This window comes from Alligator mississippiensis, chromosome 3, assembly GCF_030867095.1.
Source record: "Alligator mississippiensis isolate rAllMis1 chromosome 3, rAllMis1, whole genome shotgun sequence".
In the NCBI taxonomy this organism is placed as follows: Eukaryota; Metazoa; Chordata; order Crocodylia; family Alligatoridae; genus Alligator; species Alligator mississippiensis.
Window position 1 is genome coordinate 299,959,043 of NC_081826.1, and position 22,931 is coordinate 299,981,973.

Genomic DNA, 22,931 nt, shown 5'->3' on the forward strand with positions numbered 1-22,931 from the left:
ACGGCTGGCGCCGGGAGCTCATGGCTCTTCCTGGCGTGGCTGTGCACAGAGGGGCATGGCCAGGGGAGAGGCGGGTGTGGGGGACAAGCTATGCACCTCTCCCTTGCTATCTCCCACCTGGAGCCCTGCAGCCTGCTCCCAGCCAGCACCTAGGCTCCTGCTCCCCTCCCCAGCGCTGGCCATGGACCTTTCCCAGCTTTTGGGCAATGAGACTGGAACACAGATCCAGACGCCCCCAGACCCCAAAGCACCTGCCTCATGGCTGGTCCTGGCCAAGATAGCCGTGGCACAGACAGGGCCCGGGGTGCCAGTGACTGGCTGAGCTGGGCTGTGCCCAGGATGAGGGTGTTTCTCTGTGCCACTGCCCAGCCCCGACGTGTTCTTCCCAGAGTCTTTTTGCTCAATCGGCCCTGTCTCTGATGAATGAAGCCCATGTCTTTGGTTCGGGGGGAAAACCCTTCCTGACCCCAGCTCTTTTCCATGAGCAAGGGGCCAAACTCAGCCAGAGCCAGCCCTGGGTGTATTCTTCAGCATGCAGGAGCAGTTGGCACGTGACGATGGGCACAATGCCCAGAAGAGCAGGCACAAATGTGTGCATGCATGAGCACACACATGCATGCTCACAGATGCACACAAACGTGTGTGTGCGTGCACACAGGCATGCAAACACACATGTGCATGTACATACTGTGCAGATACAGGCATGGACTACATGCACACACACATGTGTATGCACTTATTAGCACACAAACATGTGTGTTCATGTATATGACGGGTGTACAAATACATGTGCGCATGTACATAGTGTGCAAACACACATGGGCCCAGACTACATGCCCACCAACACATGGGTGCATATACTATTACACAAACACATGTATGCATGTACACAGCAGGTGTACAAACATATGTGTGCATGTTCTTAGTGTGTAAATACACACAGGCATGGACTACATGCCCATGCACGTGGGTTCACGTACTACTACATGAACACACGTGTGCATGTACATGGCAGGCGTACAAACACGTGTGAGCATGCACACACATGCCCAGCCCCCAGGCAGTTGTGCAAGCCCCCTGCGGCGGCGGTGGTGGCGGCAGGCGGTGACCTCTGAGCGGGCCCTTTTTAATCGCGGGCGTATTGATATAATTAGTAACTCATTTAACGCCATCGATGGAGCGATATTCCTCTATAAACACCAGTATTAAACTGTCAAGGCCCAGGATCGATACCCCACCCGCAGCTCCCCCTGCCCCTGCTAACGACCCATGCTGGGACGCAGACAGGCAGCCTCTTCATTAGCCTCCGCAAGCCACTGCACCCCCCCAGGCTGCCCCCCACCTAGTGCAGGGCTGCCCTGGCCCCCCGCCTGGTCCCCTGGCCCGACTCGGTGCTGGCGGCACTGGTACCCGGGTCCCAGGGCAGGGCCGTGCACCTACCCGCCCCTCTGCGGTGGGTCCCAGCAGGGACCCCCGAGCCCATCTGCCAGCCCACAGACTTCAGGGCTATGGCCAAAGAGCCCCCCAGCCTCCCCCCATCCCGTTGCCATGGAGATGTGTTTATTACTTAAGCGCTAGGGATAATGGGGGCTTATCCGGCGAGGTCAGAGGTCGCTGGGTCGAACGCACTGTTATTAAAAGCATGGGACAAAACTGCTCCGCTTTTTATCCCTCCTCCACCCCCCGCCGTGCACTTTCTAATGATGGGCGATAGGAGAACCCGGCAGCGCCTCTAACCGGCTGCAGCCGAGCGGGAGTGTGATCATCACCTGCAGCCATGACACACATTCGTGTGCATGCACACACATGCATACACACACACAGACACCCATGCATACCTACATACATGCAAGCACAGACACACATGCACATGCATGCATATACATGTGCACACACATGCATTCACACCTCCATGCACGCGCGCGCACACGCACTAACACACATACACATGCATACACATGCCCACACTGGTGCACAAACATACTTGCATACACATATGTGCACATGCATACACACAGGCATGTATGTACACATGCAGACACACAGAGACACGCACACACATACACATGGGCATGTACATATACATGCAGGCACACATACAGAGATGTACACACTCATACACACATGCATACATGCACATGTGTGTGCACACACATGCATGCACACACTCGCTCATGGATGACAGCTGTACATCCTGCTGCAGGCTGCCCTCAGTCCGGGGGGTGGCTGGCCACACTGCACCATCAGTCCAGCCCCGTGCGCGAAGGAGGCTCACCATCCTCTAAGCCCTGCCCAGCACAGACCTGTGCCAGGCTGGGACAGTCGGGCAGGGAGCCAGGAAAGGATGCAGCCCTTCCCTGTGGCTATGAGCCAGCAGCTCCCCTTGCAGGAGCTGGGCTCAGAGGGAGGAGGGGATATGGATGGGGTCTCTCCCCACTCTCCACCCCTCTGGGCAGCCGAGGGCTGGCACAGGGGCCAAGGCAGATGCCACAGCATAGCCAGGCACATGCCCAGGAGTGTCTGGGGCTTGCAATGCCCTGCCAAGGAGGTAGGCTGGGGGTTGGGGCTCTGCCACCGCCTGCCTGGGTGGCCCTGGCCAAGTTCCTTTGCCTCTCTGTTCTGGCTCGGGTCTCCAAGGTGCTCGGTGCTGTACAAACAGCAGAGGCATCCTTGGCCTGGACCTCGGCAGGGTAACAGCGGCCATGCTGCCGCTGCAGTACAAGATCCACTCCTTCCCATGGGGGAGCGCTGAGCAGAGCCCGAGTCTGGGGGGACCCCAGGATGCCCTCCCACAGGCCGCGGGGCCTCAAGTCTCCTTGCTCAGAGCTGTACGGGGCTCCCTCCTCCCTGGTCTGTGCGAACACTGTGTGCTGCTCACACCTTGCTTTGTGTCCTACTCTCCTGGGCAGCAGTGCCCCGGCACGCTGCAAAGCCACAGAGCCCTGAGCTCTGCCACTGCATCTCTGCATGACCTTGGGAGACTCTCCTGGTCCCACTGTGCCCCCCCTGGGGTCTGCGGGGTCCGAGCATGCAGCTGAGTGTCAGGGCATCAGGGCCGCTCCACTCCAGGGTCCCCCCCAGGCTTTGCCTGCCTATCAGAGTGCAAGCTGCACGTACAGCACCAAGCGCGCCGGGGCCCTGACCTCGAAGGAGCACTCCTGCCCCTGCAGCCATGCAGCTGCTGAGCGGTGCTGTCACCGGGTCCGAGCCCCTTTCAGCCCCTGTGGCTGGGATAGCGCAAAGAGGACCCCCCCCCCCCCCCTTCCTTCCTCCTCCCCCGGCGGGTGAAGTGAGCTGGCAGGTCTCAGCTCACCCCATGGCCTGTCCTTCTGCCCAGCCCCCGTGACCTTGAAGCCAGTGCTGTGCCCCCTCCCCCCCATGTCCCAGCCTTTAATGGGGCCTGATCGCGCCGTTAATAAGTTAATGGTTAAGGGGCTGCTGCTTATTAAGGTTGGAGCTGTCGCCAGCCTGGGAAGGGCACGGCGGCCTGCCAGCTTGGAAGGGGGGGCCGCACCCCGCTGCCCCTGTTCCCCTTTTGTTCTCTTCCACCTCTTGCCAGCACCAGCAGCACCCCATGCCCCAGCGCTGCCTTCACTGGGGGCCCCCCATGCACCGCGCCACTGCCTCCTGGCACAGAGCCGGGCTGCGGGGTCCCCACACACTCCACCAGGTCCTGGCTGTGGGTTTTCCCTGTCCCTGATGGCCCATGGGGACTGCACCCCAACCAAGACCTCCCCTCTCTGGCTAAATAGCCCCTTTCCCCCATGTTTAATGGTTAACCGGGGCGGGTGGTTCTTCCCCGGCGTGGGTGCCCACGTGGGCCCGCGCCTGCACACATTAACCCGGCCCGGGGAAAGGTGAGCACGTGTTTGCTCTGGGTGCCGGCCTTGGGATCCAGGAGGGGCTGAGCTCCCGCCCCGAGGAGCCAGGGAAGCCCACAGCCTTCACGGCTTTCTGGGGCTGGGGCATGAGGGGTTTGCTTTGCCTTCAATGCAGCCTGGGCATGCAGGATCCTCCGTGTCCCCACGTCACAGGCACCGGGAGGGCAAGGGATGTGCCTGAGGCTGCACAGGGAAGCAGTAGCGGAGCTGGAGCTGACCTCTGAGTGTTCAGACGGCCCCTTCATAGAGTCATAGAGAAGAAGGGCTGGAAGGGGGCTCCGGGGGTCACATGTAGTCTGACCCCCCAGCCTGAGGCAGGATTGTCTATGCAAACCAGCCCAGACAAACCCGGTGTCCAACCCCCAAGCACAACAGTCCCCTTGACACAGCCCGAGCCCCAGGTATCACCCCCGACCCTGCCCCAGGGAAAGCAGAGGGGCCACGGCTGCCAATGTCCTGCTGCTGCAAAGGGGGTTCACAGACACTCCCGAGACCCCAGGCAGGGCCGTGCCTCTGCTGCAGAGAAAGGCAAAACCCCCCAGTCCGGACCAGTCTGAGCAGGGGGGAAATCCCCTCTTGATCCCAATTTAGCACTGGTCTGACCCTGGGCAGAGGGGCAAGACCCTCCAGCCAGGCCCCTGCGGGGTTGGTGCCAGCAGGAGCATTGGCACAGCCCAGTCCCCATCCCCAGCCCAGGCTGCAGCACCCAGCGCCTCTGGGGGAGGCAAACCCCCCTTGACACATGGCGCAGAAAGTGGGGGGCAGGGGCACCAGCAACACACAGAAGCCTGGGAAACCCCCATAGCAGAGCACAGGCATTGCTATGCCTAGATTATCCCAGTCCAGTGGCTGCCCACCCTCCTCTTAGACATGCCCTGTCTGGGCCCCCTCCCCTGCCCTGCTCTGCCCCCCTTCTTGCCCCTGCCCAACGCCAGGACCATCTGAAGGGGTGCAGGCTGCCTCACCTCATCTGAAAGTGTCACCCGGCTGCTGGGCAGGGGAGGGGATGTGCTGGCTGGGCACAGCTCCAAAACCTCTAGGTCCCCCATGGGGCTGCTGTGCAAAGCCAACAGACCATGGGGACCTGGCCTCTGGGGAGGCAGCAGGCCCAGCAGTGTGGACAGAAGGGAAAGCAGAAGCCCCTTGGGAGCCAGGGAAGCTGCCTTGGAGCATGATTTGTCGGCTGGTCTCAGAGCCATGTAAAGGGCAGGATAGATCCCTATCCCTGTCCCTGTCCTTGTCCCTGTCCTACAAATGGGGAAAAAGGTGGGAGGCAGGAAAGGGGCATGACCAAGGCCTGGGGAGGGGGCAGTGGCAGAGAATGCAGGAGGCCGGACTGCGGATGGGGACAGAGCAAGCAGGGGGTGGTGTTCTCACCAGGCAGGGAGGAGATGCTGCACACGCACTGCAGGTATGCACGTGTACACACACCCATCCAGATACCCGCAGGTACACGTGTGTGCACACAATGATAACACACACATGCACACACACACATGCATGTGCAGACACACAGACACCTACATGCACATGCATGCACATATGTCTACATGGACACATCCTTACACGTACTCACACACCCATGCACGTACACACCCACACCTACCTGCACACATGCACAAACATACACACACATACACCTTCATGGACGTACATACATGCATACACACACAGACACATGCACATGCATACACCCATGCACATACACAAAGACATACGTACACCAATCAGCACCCCCCCTTCATGTATACACATCCATGCATGCCTGCACACACACATACACACAGACAGGCCTGCGCGCGTGCGCGCACACACACACACATGTCTGCAGGCACATCCATACATGCATATACAGACACACACACACACACATACCTCCACACACATGAGCACACACTGATACCCCCACTCTCATGTGCATACATGCACACCTGCACACCCCTGCTCCAGATCCAGCCCCTTCCCCTGCCCACACACAAGTGCCTCAGCCCGTGGGAGCCATTGGACCTGCTGGCCACACTGAAGGCAGGGCTGGCAGGGGGCACCACAGCCAGGTGGGACCCAGTCCTGATGCTGCAGCAGGATCTGACCCCTTATCACGCTGGGTGCCCAGATCAGGTGCTTGCAATGGGGCATCAGCGGCTGCTCAGGCCCACTGCATCTCTCCCCTGCCCAGTGCCAGGCCTGCCCGGGGGTCGGGGGCTGCACGGCAGCATGGGCAGCTGCATGGGGGTCCATGGCTGGCCCTGCCCTGCCTCCAGGCAGCTCCTTGCCTTGGGCGCAGACCCCCAGGCCGGGGGCTGGGGAACGTAGCCCAATCCTCCCCCCTTCCCTGCCATGATTAGTTCATGGCTGAAGCCGACAGGAAGTCAATGAGGGGATTTGTTCAGGTTAACCTCTGCGACCCCTGCCCGCCAGGCCAGCCTGACAGGCCACTCTCCCCCTGGAGGGGCAGAGGCAGGGGCCGGTCGGGCAGGGCAGGCCCCTGGCGCAGCTGGGGAGCAGGCACTGCACTGCTGCACTGCGAGGCAGCACACACGTGTGCATAATGTGCACTCACACGCGCATACATGTGTGCCTATAACCTGCACATGTATGCATGCAACCACATATGTACAAAATGTGCACACACAAACACATACATATGTGTGAGCACACACCCATGCACGCGCTCATGTAAGGAATGTGCGTGCATGCACACACATGTGCATGTGCACAACCATATACACACGTACATAACATGCACGCAGACACCCACACACAGGTAGATAATGTGCACATACCCACGCATGCATGCACACAACCACACAAATACACCTGTGCACAGAACATGCACACAGCTGCACATACACAAGTGCATGCACGAACCCACATGCACACTCACGTATATAATGTGCACACAGGCACGTATGCATATGCACGAACACAAGCACACACATGAGCACATAATGTGCATACACACGCACAGACACATAACCACATTCATACAGATGTGCACAAGTGTACACACAGGTACATACACACATGTGTGCACACGCATGCACACATTCACACATCTAATCTGCACATGTGCACATACCTAAATGATGCACATGTACATGTGTAAATGCACACATGCATCCCCACACACATGTACCCCCCATACACTCCCCCGGCTGCAAGCCCAGATGCGCAGGGTGTGGGCACGCTCTTGGCCACCCCCGGCCCCTGCTCAGGCAGCTGCAACAGCGACCTGGCGCGCGCCCAGCCCTGCGCTGGCAAGAGGCCCAGGGCAAGCAGGGAGCAGTGCCACGAGGTGCTCAGCTCTGGGGTGCAGCACGGCAGCTGCAAACAGCTATTGGGGCAGTGGGGACACCGAATTGTGGGCTCTGCCCCTGCTCCCCTCTCCTGCCCCAGGATTGGGGCCTTTAGGGACAGCCCGGGGCCGGGTGCATTCGTGGCCTAGAGAATAACTGGGAATCCCTGAAAGGAGGACTCACGTCACCCACGTCCTCTGCCAAGTCTCCCATCCAGGCGCTGACCCAGCCCAGCCCTGCTTAGCAGGCTGGGGGAGGGGTAGGAGGGGACAGGAAGGGACCCAGGAACCCAAGAGTCCTGCCTGCCAGACTGGTGCTTTGGCCCCGGCAACGGGCCGGTGCCAATGCCAATGCCAAGGCAATTACACCGGAGTCTTTGCTGCTCTAAGGTGGCGCAGGCCTGTGGGCTTATCCCTTGTGGTGCGGCTGCAGGGAGATGGGGGCAGGGCACTGGGCACGTGCCACTGTCGGCTCGGGCCATTGTGCCGTATCCACCGGTCCCTGACCCGGGCCGTGACCCCGTGTGTCACTCGATGGTGGGGAGGGACGGGGTCAGGACCTTTCACCTCCGCCGGCCAGCGATGTGCAGGCCAGCAAGCTACTGCAGGCACTGGGGCCGGGGCTGAAGCTCTATGGGAGCAACATGAGACATGCATGTGCATGTGCCCACTTCTGTGTGTCCCCTTGTAGCCACGTGGGTCCTGGCTCATGTGTGCAGCTGTAGCCAGGCTGGGGGCCTGCATGCCCTCAGAGTGCACACGCATGTGCATGCATGTCTGGCGTGTGCACAGGACTGACTCTGCCAAGAAGGAATCCACGCAGCACCCCACGGGTCTGGGGGTCAGAGGTCAGGAACCGGCTGCCACACATCCGGCAGTGCCCCGAGCAACCCCCCGGGCTCTGTGCCCAGCCACCTGCCTCATCCACCCAGTCACAGGGCGCCCAGGCTGGGAGAGCAGCCCCGCAGGACATGGGGGATGGCCCGTGGCCATAAATCACAGCCTGTGCATGGGCATGACACGGGCCAGACGGCTTCGGCCTGCTCAGCCCAGGGGTCCCGTGACCTTCCTTCCCCACTCCCCCCATAGTCGCCTGAGCCGGACCAGGCTCCCAGACAGCAGGGCCACGTCCTGGGGGGCAGCCAGACCTGGGAGCTCCCCTGCGGATGGGACTAACAAGCCCACAGCGTGGCCTCCTGGCTCCGCCACATCGCAGCCCATGCCTCAGTTTCCCCTCCTGGCCTGGCCAAGGCTGCATGCTGCTGGGGTGAGGGCAGAGCTGCTTCTTGCTCCCCCCACCCCCAGTAAACGCAGTCCCTGTCACGTCGCAGCCCATGGGGTGGGAGCAGGGCTCTCAGCCAGGTCCTCAGCCTCAGCCCTGGATGGATCGAAGTGGGGAAGCGAGGTGGGGGAGGTTGGGGAGGGGGGGGTCTGTCCTACTGGGGTCCCCACGGCTGCTCCAGGCCCCTCTCTGCCCAGCTTGGGGGTCTCCTGTGTTCCCCCTGGGGTGGGGGGGAGAGGATAATGCCAGACCAGAGCCATCCCTTCCCCCATCACAGCCCTGGAGACCCCCCTCTTTGCAAGAGCATCCTTCTCTTGTGCTCCTGCCATGGCAACCGGCTGGAAGCCCCCAGGGACCCGGGACCAGGGACTGGCAGCGGAGAGACGGCTGCCAAGAAGCACAGCCAGAGGGGGGGGATCCATCAAAGCTCCCAAGATGTGGGAGGCTGGGGGGTCTCTAGGGCAGTGGGCTGAAGCAGCAGTGCTCTGTCGTCTTTGAAGCAGTATCTAATCCTGTGTCCTAGCCACATGGCCCCCGCCCAAGCCCCCCAGCAGTGGGTCCCAGGGAAATGCAGCTGCCTCTGGGGGGGAACAGAGAGCAGTAGGGAGCGGGATGGAAGTGTAGCAATGGAGTGGAGCCTTATCTCCCATGCAAAAGGCACGTGGGGCTTGAGCCGGCTCTGAGGGCTGGAGCTAGGGGCCTCAAAGGGACCCTGCACGGCTCCAGCTGCAGCTCTCCCTTGCCGGGCTCTGCACGGAGGACCCCCTGCCCGATGCAGCAGGGAAGTGGTTAACTCCCTCTTCTTGCTGTTACCTGAGTATTTGCAGAGTCCATAGGCCACAAGGCCCCTAGCTGGGCTCCCTCCCTCCCTTCCCCATGAGCGGGGAGGGGAGTTCCCCGGGCCTGCCCCTGCCCCTTCTGTTCAGCAAACAGTGCCCTGCTCCCAGGCACCTACTGCCTGCAGCTGCCAGGTGCAGGGGGCTTGCCCACTCTCTGCCCAGGTCCCCCACCAGATTAGCCCTGGGGACTATGTGGGAGAGACCCAGCCCTGAGCCTGGCACCCATGCCAGCACCCTCCGCAGTTGGCTGGAGAGAGCAGGGCTGGGCTGGGGTTGAAGGGCATCCTCAGGCTCAACGCTGGGGGACTCCAGGGAGCTGGGGGCTCGGCTTGGAGAACGTGGTGGGGGAGCCGTGCTGTGAACCGAAGACAGTGTCTCCCAGGCGGGGGCATCGAGGCGAATGGCCGCTGCGGGGCGTTTGCTCAGGGTCAGCGTTCCCAGCCAGCAAAGGGGGTGACCTGCAGTGCCTGCCTTGGTGCGTCCCCCCGCCACCTCCTGCCCCAAAGCGTTGTGTGGCACTGCTGGGCACCATCATAGAGAGCCCCAAATATCCCAGGCACATCCTTGTCTGACCTGGTCCTAAAATGACACCGTCACCCTGGGGCACAGCTACCAAGACACTGCCCAGAGATGCCAAGAGCCCCCAAACCTGCCCCAGGTAAAGCCAGCAGATGAAGGCATCAGCGTCTTGCTGCTACAAGGGGGGTTAACATACACTCGAGAGATCCCAGATGTGCTTGTTGTGATGCCGGCCCAGAGCCATGAAGGGAGCACGGTATCGAGAGCCCCGGGTGCACATGCCTCTGGGGCTGTGACCCCGGGGTGAGCTGCGGGCTGGGCCAAGGGCAGTGCCCCCCACCCCTTGCTCTGCATCCCTATAGCAGAAGGGGTGGGCGCTGGTCCCCTACACAGGATGGAGGACACCTGGAGACTGGTGGGAGGGGGTTGTATATGGCTGTTGTGGGGCAGGGGATTGGGCCCCGAGACTCTCTGTCTGTAGGGGCCTGGTCTTGTCCAGCCTGTAAGACCTCCCCTGCCCTGGGTCCCTGTGGGCCTGTGTTCCCACCCCATCATGCCCTGGGAAGGCAGTGGACCAGCTACCCAGGGCTGCGGGTATGCCAGGATACACCGCAGACAATCTGCCATCATCGGTCGCCCTGGGCACGGCAGCATGGGAGGGCAGGGCAGCCATGCACAAATGCACACACATGTGCAGGACACACCAGTCACAGCCCCAGGTGGAAGTGCCAGGGCTTTCTGCCCTTTTACACTGGCCCTTCCCCAGACTCATCTCCCCTCATCGGGGACCTGAGGGAGCTCCAGGGAAGATGCCCCGAGGTGCGGCAGGGGCTGTGCCCTGCAGCGAGGGCTCCATGGGCACAGCTGGGTGGAGAGGGGATACAGCAGGGATGGAGCACGTTCATGGGGAGATAGTGCTGGGCACAGCAGTGCGAGAGGGCAGGACACACATGTACAAATGCACACATGCGTGCAGGGTATTCTAATGCAGAGTCATGGGGGTAGATATATGCACACACATGTGCACAACACAGCAACACACAATCACGGGCATAGACACACACACACTTGTGCAGGGCACACCAATACACAGTTTTGGGTGTAGACACATACATGCACATGCATGTTCAAGAAACATCAGTGCACTCACAGATGTAGAGACAAGCACATACATGTGCAGAACATCCCAATACACAGTTACAGGCATTAACACAAGTGCACACATGTGCAGGACACACCAACACACACTTATGGTCATAGAAGCATGCACTCACATGTGCAAGACACCTTAACACCCAGTCGAGGGTGTAGATATGTGCAGACATGTACAGGACACACCAACACAGTCATGGGTGTAGACACATGCACACACATATGCAGGACACACCAGCACACAGTCACAGGCAGACACGTATACACACATGTGCATAGAACACCAGCACACAGTCACAGGTGTAGACACACACACGTATACAGGACACACCAGCACACACAAGAATAGGCATATATACACACATGTGCAGAACACACCGACACATAGTCACGGATGTAAACACATGCACACACATATACAGGACACACCCACAGCACACAGAGGCATAGATACGTATACACACATGTGCAGAACACACCGACACACAGTCACGGGTGTAGACACATGCACACTCATATACAGGACACACCAGCAGCACACAGAGGCATAGATACCTATACACGCATGTGCAGAACACACTGACACACAGCCACAGGTGTATACAAATGCACACACGTATACAGGACACACCAGCACACACAGGTATAGGCACATATATACATGTGCAGAACACACTGACACCCAGCCACAGGTGTAGCCACACATGCACACATGTGCAGGGCACAACCACACACAGACACTGGTGGAGACACTTGTACACAAATGCACTCAGGTGTGCAGGCCACACACACATACACAGTCCACAGCCAGAAAGGGGCAACGCAACGGTGGCTGATGGCAGTGATGCTCTGGCCTGCTGCTCGGGGTTTCGCCCGCCTACAGCCCCCGGCTTTCCCAGCCCGGCCAGCGGATTCTGCACGGGGATTTGCCTTTCGTTATTAAACCAATTACTGGATTAGCCCCGACCCACCCCGAGGGAGCAGGACCAGGAGACTCTGGTGACATCCAATTACAGACAGCAGCTGGGAAGGCCGGGGCGGGCGTGTGGTAGCGGCGGGGGTAGATTCATCCCTGCCCTCATCCCGCAGGGACCCGGGTGCTTCTGCGCCCAGCCCAGCAGAGCTGGGGAGGGGGCCGAGGGGGCTTCCCCTGCAGCCCTCGGGGCCACCCCTGCCCCCACCAGCCATGCCCTGGGCTGCACTGACTGTCCAGGCTCCCCCTGCACGGAGCCTTTAAAGGGCTGTTTCGTGTGTCCGTGCCCTCACGCTGCGTCAGGGCGTTAACATGGGGAGCATCTGCAGGCCAGAGGCCCCCAGACACCTTCCCCTTCTCCGGATCTGGAGTTGTACCTGAAATATCACATGTGCAGGGTCTAATCTCTATGTCCCACCCTGCCAGACATGGATGCACGCCTGTGCACACACACGTTTGCCCGCAGAAGCATGGGATTGAGCCCCCCACCCCCAACCGGGCATGCAGTGACCTTCCACTCTTGGCCCCTGACCTCTGCTCCTGGTCAGCCCCCCATAGCAGGTGTGGGGGAGGGGGGTGGGGTGGGGAAACACTCCCCTATTAGCGCCTGCCAGTGGCAATTGAGAAATCTGGCGGCAGGGGAAGATGCCCTGACCCCCCCGCCAGGCCTCCCGGCTGGAATGCAACCAGAGACCCTTTAATTAAGCACCAGGAGGCCCGAGCTTGTTGGCCGATGCACCTGGATTAAAGACGCAGGCCTGGATGGGGGGGGACGGGGCACCAGGGGTCAGCCCCACCCAGGCTCCTCACATTCCCCGCGCCAGCCTCTGCTCTGACCCCCACACCTCTCGGCTTTATTAAGGCCCTGGGCCCTGTGGGGAGGCTGGTGAGGGTCAGCCTTGGCTCAGTGGGGAAGGGAGAGCGTCTAGAAGCAGCGGAGCGCTCGGGCAGGCGATAGCCAGGGCAGAAGTCAGAGCCCAGGAGATGCAGACTGTTGATATGGGAAGCGAAAGGACACAAGGGAACTGGGTGGCCAGCAGAGCCAAGGGCAGCAAGGGACAGGGGAGTTGAGTTTGAGGACATTAGCACCCCCCAGGATATGACTGATGGCACGAAGGAACGGTCACTAACAAGGCAGGCAAAGCTGAGAGGCTGGGCAAACACTTCTGCTCCATGTTGGAAGGAAAAACCAGATGACATGATGTCCTTTCTGTCCCAAAAGGAGCTAACGGGGCTGTTAGATGGTAACTACGGAAGGTGCTTGGGAGGACTGGCTTCCAAGAGTTTCAGAAGAACTGGCCTAGGGGCTGACTGGAACGTTGCTGTTGATTTTCAAGGTATCTGTGAGCCCTGGGGAAGCCTCAGAGCATGGATACAGGGATAGCCTGCATGGGGATGCCTGACCTAATGCAGCTGCAGCCACCTTGGTACAGGGACTGCTGCCTGCCCACGGGGCACCACCCTGGGAGCTGCAGTGAGTCTCCAGCTAGACAGGAGCTCTGTACTCAAACCTGGCTGATCTAAAGGACTCACTCAAGTGCCCTTAGGAACAGGCTGTGTCCCTGGGTCTGCTCCCAGGCACATCCAACCCCTGGCACAGCCTCCCTCCTGGGCACGGGCAAACACCGTGCCTGGTCCAGGAGCTGCACAGTTCCCCAGCTTCCAGCAGAGAGGCTGGGGTGGGGGGGCACGAGCATGGGTGCATGCGTGTGCAAGGGGCCAGCTCATGGCTGGGCGCTGGAGGTGCCATTCAGTAGCTGGGGCACAAGCACCCCTCCCACAGGTCCCTGCTGAGTTTTGCTGCAGTTGTGGGGAGGACATACAGACCACACACCCTCCCGAAGAGCCAGCTGCCACCTGACCCCAAAGCCCCCCTCTCCCAGCCAGCTCTGGGCTGGGCCCGGACACGCCACGCAGCGCGGCGGCCGTGGTCAGGTGTGTGGGGCGGGGGCTGTGTCCCCCCGGCCTGCGAACAGAAGCACACAATTACAAAGCGCTGTTGAAAGCAAGCATCTCACAGACACAAATTACAGGGCACCACGCCAGGTGTTCCCGAGCCCCCACCCCTGCCCCCAGCCAGCTCTGCAGCTGTCCCAGCTCCGCTGCCCCGGCCCTGAGCTTCGGGCACGGCCAAAGAAGCAGGACCCCTTGGAGCAGATGCCACGTGCTCCCTACCACCAGCACAGGGCCAGAGACTCCGCGTGAAAGCCCAGGGAGCGTGGAGCCGGGGCTGTGAGACCTGAAGCATCAGTCTTTCCACTGGGATGGTGTTAAGGGTATAATCCGTCACTTTATCCCGGAGTGATAGCAAGACCCTGGGCAAGTCATTCTTCCGCTCCAGACCTCAGTGCCTCTGCATCTGAACTTCCTAGACCCTAAATGCTGGAGGCTGCAAATGAGACAGCGCACAAACCCTGGTCAGACCCAGCTCACTCCCCCTTCCAGCATCCGCTCTCTGCTGGCACGTGACATGGGAGAGTGGGCAAGAGGGACCCATGGTCTGACCCGGTACATGGCAGCTCTTATGCTCTCACCAGCCCGTATTGATGGCAAATACACTCAAGATCACCAGGCTATAACGGGGCAGGTTTTGGGGAGTTTTGGTTTTTCATAGATATTAGGGTCAGAAGGGACCTTAGTACGTCATCGAGTCCAACTCCCTACCCTGGGCAGACGACCCCAGCCACGCTCTTGTCCAGTCTCCTTTTGAAGACCCCCAAGGCAGGGGACAGCACCTCCTCCCTTGGAAGCCTGTTCCAGATTATGGCAACCCTTACTGTGAAGACATTTTATATCTTAATAGTTTGCTTGCTTTTATATGCTATTTTGTCTCTCACGGGAAGCTGCCTTGAGCCTTTGCTGGAACGGCAGCATAGAAATCAAATAAATAAGTGCTGAGACAACAGGTATAGGAGCTGCATAGGGATGGATGGATGGATAGATGGATGGATGGACAGGTCTAAACTTCTTGTCTCAGCTTATTCATTTGCAAACAGCTTTGAGATCCTTCAAGGTGGCAAAAAGCATTACGCGTTTCCAGCCGTGCTGGATAGAGAAAGGCCTTTTTACTGCACAGCGTGCTTATCACCAGACTGTGCCGACAGCGACGGCACCAGCGGGCGGGTGAATAGCCGGCGCATTACAGGAGGGATAAAGGACGGAGACACAGGGTGGGACCCATGACATATTAGGAGGAACACCCCCCTCCTAGACCCACTGCGGTAAAACCTTGCACCACTGTCACTCCCTCTGCGCTTGCGGGGGTTAATATGTGGACCACGGGGTAGAACTGGCTTCTCAGCATCACATCCATGCTGATGCTGGGATAAGCAGCAAGAACATCACCCCATGCACTTCCCTGCTTGCATCACTAACACCTCAGGCTGCACCACAGGCAACAATCTGGGTGGTGCGCAGGAGGTGGGGGTATCCCTTTAAATAGCGTGAGTCCTCTAGCGGCGCTCACTGTGTTGTACGGGCCAGAGTCCAGCCGTGTGCGCACATGGCCAGGCCTTGCATGTTGTCGAGACCCCGTCACACCTTCCAGGCGGGCCCTTCATAGCAGCTGCTCAGTACCACGAGCAGACGGCAGCAGTTTGGGACACCCAGCTCCACCCCTCCTGCATTTGGCACCTTGTTTGCTTGTCTCCAGGTTCAGCCCCGGAGACCGACACGGCCGGTGCACGTCTGTTTGCAGCTGCACGCGCTGTCTCGTTGTTGGCATTGCAAGCGCTGCAGAGCCAGGATGCAGGCTTCTCCTTAGAGCATGTGAGCAATAATGCGGAGAGGCGTTTCTGCGGCCTCCGATTCCACACCGGCCTGATAGTCCAATGTGCCTGTGCGAGGCCAAATTGAAGAGGGCAGTGCCCCCTTCTCCTTCCTGCCTAGATCCACCACCCCAGGAATCATAGGATCCTAGAGAAGTGGGGCTGGAAGGGACCTGCAGAAGTCACATCTAGTCCAAGCCCTGCCTGAGGCAGGATCAGCCCTGTCCAAAGCAGCCCAGATACATCCAATGTCCAACCTCTTAGTAAAACTACCATTGATCCCAACACAGCACCAAGCATCACACCCAGCCCTGCCAAAGGGAAAGCAGGGGGACCACGGTGCCACGTCCTGCTGCTGCAAAGGGTTTTAATACACACTCCAGAGACCCCTGGCAGAGGCCAAGCCCCTGCTGCAGAGGAAGGCAAAACCCCACAGTCCGGACCAGTCTGACCAGGGGGAAAATCTCTTCTTGACCCCAAATACAGAGTCGGTCTGAGCCTGAGCAGAGGGGCAAGATCCTCTAGCCAGGACCCTCAGGGTTTGGTCCCAGCAGGAGCATTGGCAGGAGGACATAAGCGGCAGCTGGGGTCATGAGGCTTTCTGTGAGCACTGAGACCTTTGGACGGGAGCCGATGGGTGAAGGCAAAGTGTTGTTAGCACGTGCAGCCAGGGCTGGCTGCAAGGCAGGGGGCTGGGCACAGGAGAAAGGCAGGGAGAGGCGAGGACTCACCTCTGCCCCCATTGCAGCCTGCAGATGCAAACGAACTGCTGGGTTTAGGCACGAGAGCGCCGTTCTGTGCAAGCTGTGTGTGTGTGGGAGGGTTCTCTGTGCATGTATGTGTGCATGTACATGCACGTGCGTGTGTGCACATGCAGGGAAATCCTCCCACCAGTCAGAGGTCGTGTGTGGAGGATGTTGCCTGTGTGTTCCCCACGTCCCGCTTCCCCGCAGGGATGTCCCAAGAGCTGCAGAGCATGTACATGTGTGTATGCATGTGTGCACATGCAGGTGGCACATCACCTGCTGCATGCATGGCCCATTCTGGCCCTGTGTCTACACTGTGTTGGCCCACAGCCTGGGGGCTATGACCCCAGCTACTGCAGACAGAGCAGAGCATGCCCCTACTCTCCCTCCCTCAGGACACAGTGGTCCCACAAATGACACTTGGATATGCCTCTGGCCAGACCTGAGCTCCCCACAGCAGCAGAAGGTGTTTCCTCACCCCTGCCTGGCACGGGTCCCTTTCCAGAGCAGGGGCGCCCGAGGGGGCGAGACCAGACATACCCATAAGGGAACTGCACCTGCTTCCAGCAAAGCCGGGGAGGGGGGAAACTGAGGCACAGAGCAAGGCAGCCAGCGGGAGGACCCATGCATCCCACTGGCAGGGGAGGAGGCAATGCAGTGCTGCAGCCTTCAGGGAGCATCCGGAAGCACTGACGGGAGGCCGTGCCTGGCACCCCGGAGCTCCCATTCCGGTTTGACCAAGAACGCCGGCTGGGCTGGCTGGACAAGCCCTCCCAGCCCTGCCAGCCCGGTCAGGGGGGGAGACAGCCTTGCAAGGGTGGAAGCAGGAGGACTGTCTTAGCCCCCTGCTCTGAGCTAGGCCAGGCTTTGCAGAGCTCTCCATTCATGCCCATCTCTTCGCCTGGGTTTCTCCTGCACCCATGAGCTCCGGGGCTGCCCGTTTGCCTGGGCCCAGCCTGATGCAAATGCTTCGAATGCCTTCTCTCGCCGCACTGCCCTGCACCCCGCCCCTGTGCCGGGAGCCCTTCTCCCCCTTGCCTGCTGCCCCCCTGGGAACCGGACCGTCTGCCTTTTCCTGTGCCCCGGGCTGTAACGTAACCCGTCCGGGGGAGCTGCTGCGGGCTGCGCTATTCGATCTATGCAGCACGCCCACCCCATCGATTCCTCCGGCCGCTCGCTGGAAACACATGCCCGGCTCCAGAAATAGACCAAAGGCCAAGCGAGCGCTCGGAGGGCCTGGGGCCTGGGGCTCGGGCCGGCCCCCGCGAGCTGCCGGTGCGCATACCTGATGCATGACGGCCCTGTGCGCAGAGAGGAGTGATTTCCAGTCGGGCCAGTGGCCACGCTGGGAGCCTTGGGAGCCAGCCGGCCGTTGCGCAAGCCGTGAGCAGAGGGGTCGACGGTGCCGTATGCAGCTCTGTCTGCGTCTGCCCTCATGCATGCACCCTCAGGGACCTGCCCCGGCCCACCACCCCTGGGGACAACAGGTTCAGGGGGTCATGGAGCACAGCCCCCACCAGAAACCACGTTTTTTTGCAGAGGGAAGCAAGGAGAGAGATCCAAGGAGGTTCAGCCCCCGGGACTCTGACACTTGCTGCATGGATGTTCACAAGCAGGAGAACCTGCTGCTGCCTTCACACAGCCCCCACACCCACCCCCCGCAGCCCCTTCTCCTTCAGAGAATGCACGCGGGGCGCGACACCCCGCAGAGCCACTGCAAGGCTGTTCCCCGCACGATGCCCGGGGCTGGCTGGACGGGAAGCCCGGAGCATCGGTGACACACGAGTGCTTTGCGCGCAGAACCGGGGACAGCCACGGTGCTGCGCAATGCAGAGGCAGTGGCTCCAGGGAGGGGGCTGAGCCCTGACACACCGGGCTGGGGGGCTAAGCACACAGGGCTGTCTCTGTCTCTCTGGTATTTGCCAAGGAGCACAGCCAGGATCTCTGCGACGTCCTGGGTGGGAGCGTGCCAAGCCACGCAACCTTGCCACGGTCTCCCGGCACTGCCCAGCAGCCAGCTGTACGCAAGCAAGCAGCGGGCACTGGCTGCAAACACGGACCCCGAGACAGTCACCTGGGCTCAGCACAGACCCCCCACAGCCTGCCGCCTCCTCTGGGACTCACAACCTGCCGAGCAGCAGAGCAAGAGGCCCTGTGCCCTCTGCTCCATGCAGCTGCCTTGCTGGGGTGCTTCCAGCCACGCTCCTGCCCGTTCCCGGGTGGGCTGGTCGGGCGTGGATAGGAAAAGTGGAGCACAGCCAGCCACGCCTGCACCCCCCTTGTGGGTGTCTGCAGGGGGCTGCGTGGCAGCCGGTCCCTGCACCGCCTGGCTCCAGCCCCGGCTCCTTTCCCCCTCCCACCGGCACAGCCGCAGCGCACCGCGGCTCCCCAGTTCCCGTCTCCGGAGGGGGCCCGTCTTCCCCTGTGTTCAGCAGGTGAACTGCACGAGGGTGTGCGTGAGAGAGTGTGACAGTGTGTGCATGCGTACAAGTGAGCATGACAGTGTGTGTGTGTGTGTGTGTGTGTGTGTGTGTGAGAGACGGTGTGACTGTGTGTGAGAGTATGGGCTTGTTTGTATGAGAGTGTGACTGTGTGTGTGACAGTGTAGAAGTGATTGTGACAGTGTGTGTGACTGTGTCTATGTGTGAGAATGTGATTTTGTGTGTGTGACAGAATGACATGTGAATGACTGTGTGCGGGAGAGAGTGCGTATGTGAGCATGTGACAGTGTGTGACAACGTGTGTGACTGTATGTGACGTGTGTGTGACAGTGTGTGTGAGATACTATGTACATGTATGTGTGCGTGACTGTGCATGTGTTGTGTGCATGTGAGTGTGCAACACTGCATATAACTGCACGTGGAATAGTGTGTGCATGTGATAGTGTGGGTGACAATGTATGAATGACTGTGTGCGGGAGAGACTGCATGTGAGTGTGTGACAGTGTGTGACAATGCATGTGTGTGAGTGTGCAGCTGTGTGCAGTAGAGCATGTGTGCAACAATTCCTGCCCGGCATGGTGTATCTGTGTGACAGTGGGCGTGCATGTGTGTGCGTGTCACAGCGAGCAAGGGGAGGGAGACTCAGTTCCCAGGGAAGGAGTGAAATCGGTGCAAACCGGTGACCGGGCCCCAGCCCAGCTCCCACTCCAGCCCCGATCCTGCCCACTGTCCAGCAGCCTCCCCTGGCAACACAGGCTGGGCTGCTGGAGGGGGGCCGGGGACCCTACGCCGGCGGTCTGTGCGGGACCAGCCAGTCCTGCACCCGGGGCCAGCACGGGTCACTAGGGCCGGGCAACCCCGTCCTGGAGAACAATACAGCGCCTGGACAATGAGCTGGGAGCCGTGCGCGCACAGGGGAGTTTGCAAGCGGGGCAGCAAGGGGACGCGTGGGGCAGGGTCCTGATCCTGCCCCCCCCCCCCCAGACCCCTCCAAGTGCCAGGGGAAAAGCGGGGGGTGGCTGACCCTGCCACCCGCAGCAGGCAGGCCGTGGGGAGGGGGGACGTGATGCCGGGGGGCTCCTACCTGCTTGAACTGCTCCTCGTAGGTCCACTCGTGGGGCGGCGGCGGCGCGGGGGACAGCGGGCCGGGGGCGTCCGGGCAGCGGGGCGCCTCCTCGTCCTCGTCCCCGTCCCCGTCCCCGTCCCCGTCCCCGCCGGCCTCGTCCTCCTCGTCCTCGTCGTCGTCCGGCTGCAGCCCGCAGCGCACCGCCTGGCAGTGTCGGAGCGCCAGCGCCTGCCGCTGCTGCAGCCGCGCCCCCGGCGCCGACCCCGGCCCCGGCCCCGGCCCCGGCCCCGGCTCCCCGTCGGCCCGGGCCAGCCGCGCCGCTTGCTGCCGCTGCAGGTTCTCCATCACCGCCTCCAGCCGCAGCACCCGCGCGGGCAGCGCCCCGGGCGCGGAGCACACGGCGGCCGCGCTCAGCCCCGGCCCCGGCCCCGGCTCCAACTTCGCAAGTTGGCAGCCGGGAGCGCCCCCGCCCCGGCACCCGCTCACCAGAGCCGCGGGGGCCGCCCCACGCGTGTTCTCCACCATGCCCGCACGGCCCCGCCGGGGCCAGCCCAGCGCCCGCCCCGCGCAACAAGTGGCCGGGCTGGGGCAGGGGCAGGGGCGGCGGAGCCGCGCTCGCAGCGGCGGCGGGGATGGACGGGCGGACGGATGGACGGACAGACGGAGGGAAGGAGGGAGGGAGGGAGCGAGGGAGGGGGCGGCCCCGCGCCGAGCCGAGCCGAGCCGAGCCGAGCCCCGGGGACCCTGCCCTGCCCTGCCCTGCCCTGCCCTGCCCACCGCCCGCGGACGCGCGGGGAGCGCCGGCGCCCAGCCTTTCCCACGCGCTCGGGGCCGTGCGGGGCCGGCCAGGGCGAGATCGCACCCCCACGCGGGTCTGCGGTGTGTGCGCGCCGCTTGGAGTGGGGGGGGAGTGCCCTCCACGCGTGTCTACGTGTGTGTGTGTGTGTGTGCGCAGCACGGAGCTCGGAGTGGGAGGGGAGTCCCCTCCACACATGTCTGTGTCCGGATGTGGGTCTGTGTGTGCGCGCAGCGCAGCTCGGGGGTGGGAGGGGAGTCCCCCTCCACGCGTGTGTCTGTGTCTGGGTGTGGGTCCGCGTGTGTGAGGAGCCGGGGGCAAGGGGGGGCTCTGTCCCTTCCACGGGTGTCTGTGTCTGGGTGTGTGCGTGTTCAGAGCTGGGAGGGGGAGCTCTGACCCCCTGCCCCCACCCGTGGCTGTGTGTTCAGAGCTGGGGTGGGGGGAGCTCTGACCCTTTCACGTGTGTTTGTGTGTGTTCAGAGTTGGGGCAGGGCAAACTGACCCCCCACGGTGTGTGTGTGTGTGTGTGTGTGTGTGTGTGTGTGTGTGTGTGTGTGTGTGTGTGTTGGAGCCCAGGGCTCTGAGGCTGGGAGGGGAGTTCCCCAACCTGTGTCTGTTTTCTGGGCGTCTGTGTGTGGTCCGAGGGGGGGGGGGGGCGGGGAGGGGGGGTCTGTCCCCTCCACACGTGTCCGTGTCTGGGCGTGTGTGACTGGAGCCAGGGCAGCGTGAGCTGACACCCCCATGCATGTGTGTGTGTGTGTGTCTGTGTGTGTTCAGGGCTGGGGTAGGGGAAGCTCTGCCCACTCTGTTTGTGTGTATTTGTGTGTGTATGTGTGTGTGTGTGTGTGGGAGGCCCCACACATACCTGTGTCTAGGCATGTGTCTATGTGCGTTCAGAGCCCGGGTCAGGGGGGCTCTGTCCCTTCCACGCGTGTCTGGGTGTGTGTGTGAGTGTTCAGAGCCAGGAGCTCTGAGGCTGGATTCGGGAGCTCTGACCTCCCACGCGTGTCTGTGCCCATGTGTGTTCGCAGCCCAGAGGTCTGAGGCTGGGAAGGGAGGAGATCTGCCCCCTTCCAAGTGTCTCCATGTGTGTTCTTACCCCACAGGTCTGGGGGCTGGTAGAGCTCTGCCCCCCACGTGTGTGTATGTCTGTAGGTGTGTGTTTGCACCTGAGTATGGGAGCCCAGGGGAGGGGCAGCCGCTGACCCCCAGGCATGTCTGTGTGTATTTGCACTGGGGGCTCCAAGCACCTGCCCCAGATCGCTTGGCAGCCCCACACTGTATTGGGTGGTGTGTGTAAGTGGGAGTTGGGGGTTGGCACAGCCCCTGCCCACAATCCCAGGCCGGCCACGGGGGTGTGAATGTGAGCCGGGTGGGAGCTGGGTGGAAGTGTGAGCAGCCCCTGCGTGTGTGTTTGGTAACTGGAAGCAGAGGCAGGGTGTGTATGCATGTGTTTGTGCATGATTAGAAGTGTGTGTGTGTGTGTGTGTGTGTGTGTGTGTGTGCACGTGCGCGCGTGCTGGGGGGCTGAGCTCTGGGTAGCTGCAAAAGGCCTCAAGTCCACAGAGACGGGTCCATGACCTTCTTTAGCATGCCTGTCATACCTGACACGAGCGTGTGATGTTTCCTTGTGTGTGCATGTGCGTGCTCACCTATGTGTGAGGTTTGCTGAGACGGAGCACCAGGGGCAGGCGCACTGGACAGAAGACCCTATCTGCCTCCCAGCCACCTGGGTCTCCCGCATCAGCTGGGGACAGGGGCAGGGGACAAGCCCCTCCAGTGTGAGGGGCAGCGGGGCAGCAAGTTAACACCTCTGAGAGCATGAGGGGACACGCACACGCATGCACACACAATACATATGCGCTGTGCCCCACCAGCCCCTGTGTGAACATGCATGAAACCCGTGCCCTGGCCCACACGGCCTAGGGATTCATCATTAAGACCGAATTCCTGGCTTTACCCTGAGCTGAAGGGCTCGATCTTCTGGGCAGCTTTTGTCCTGGGACAAGTCTAGCCCTGTATACACATGCATGCACGCATGCACGCATACACACAGAGACGCATACACACATGGACACACATGCACCCGCACCCATGGGCACACATACACAGACAGATACACACTCGCCCATGCACACACACATGCCCATGCACATACATGCACATACACAGAC

General features: G+C 61.1%; 1 protein-coding gene across 2 annotated transcripts in view; it reads right to left on the minus strand.

The window, feature by feature from the left end:
• The window catches only part of ARID3C (AT-rich interaction domain 3C), a 43,327-nt gene extending 22,663 nt beyond the window's left edge, over positions 1-20,664 (minus strand). The window contains exon 1 of one of the 2 annotated variants that reach the window (XM_059725329.1): positions 19,980-20,664. In XM_059725329.1, the coding sequence (XP_059581312.1) occupies positions 19,980-20,486 (507 nt within the window). In that variant the 5' untranslated portion in view covers positions 20,487-20,664. The remainder of the gene's footprint in view (positions 1-19,979) is intronic. The other variant, XM_059725330.1, reaches the window with a different exon arrangement.
• Between the last annotated feature and the right edge of the window lie 2,267 nt (positions 20,665-22,931).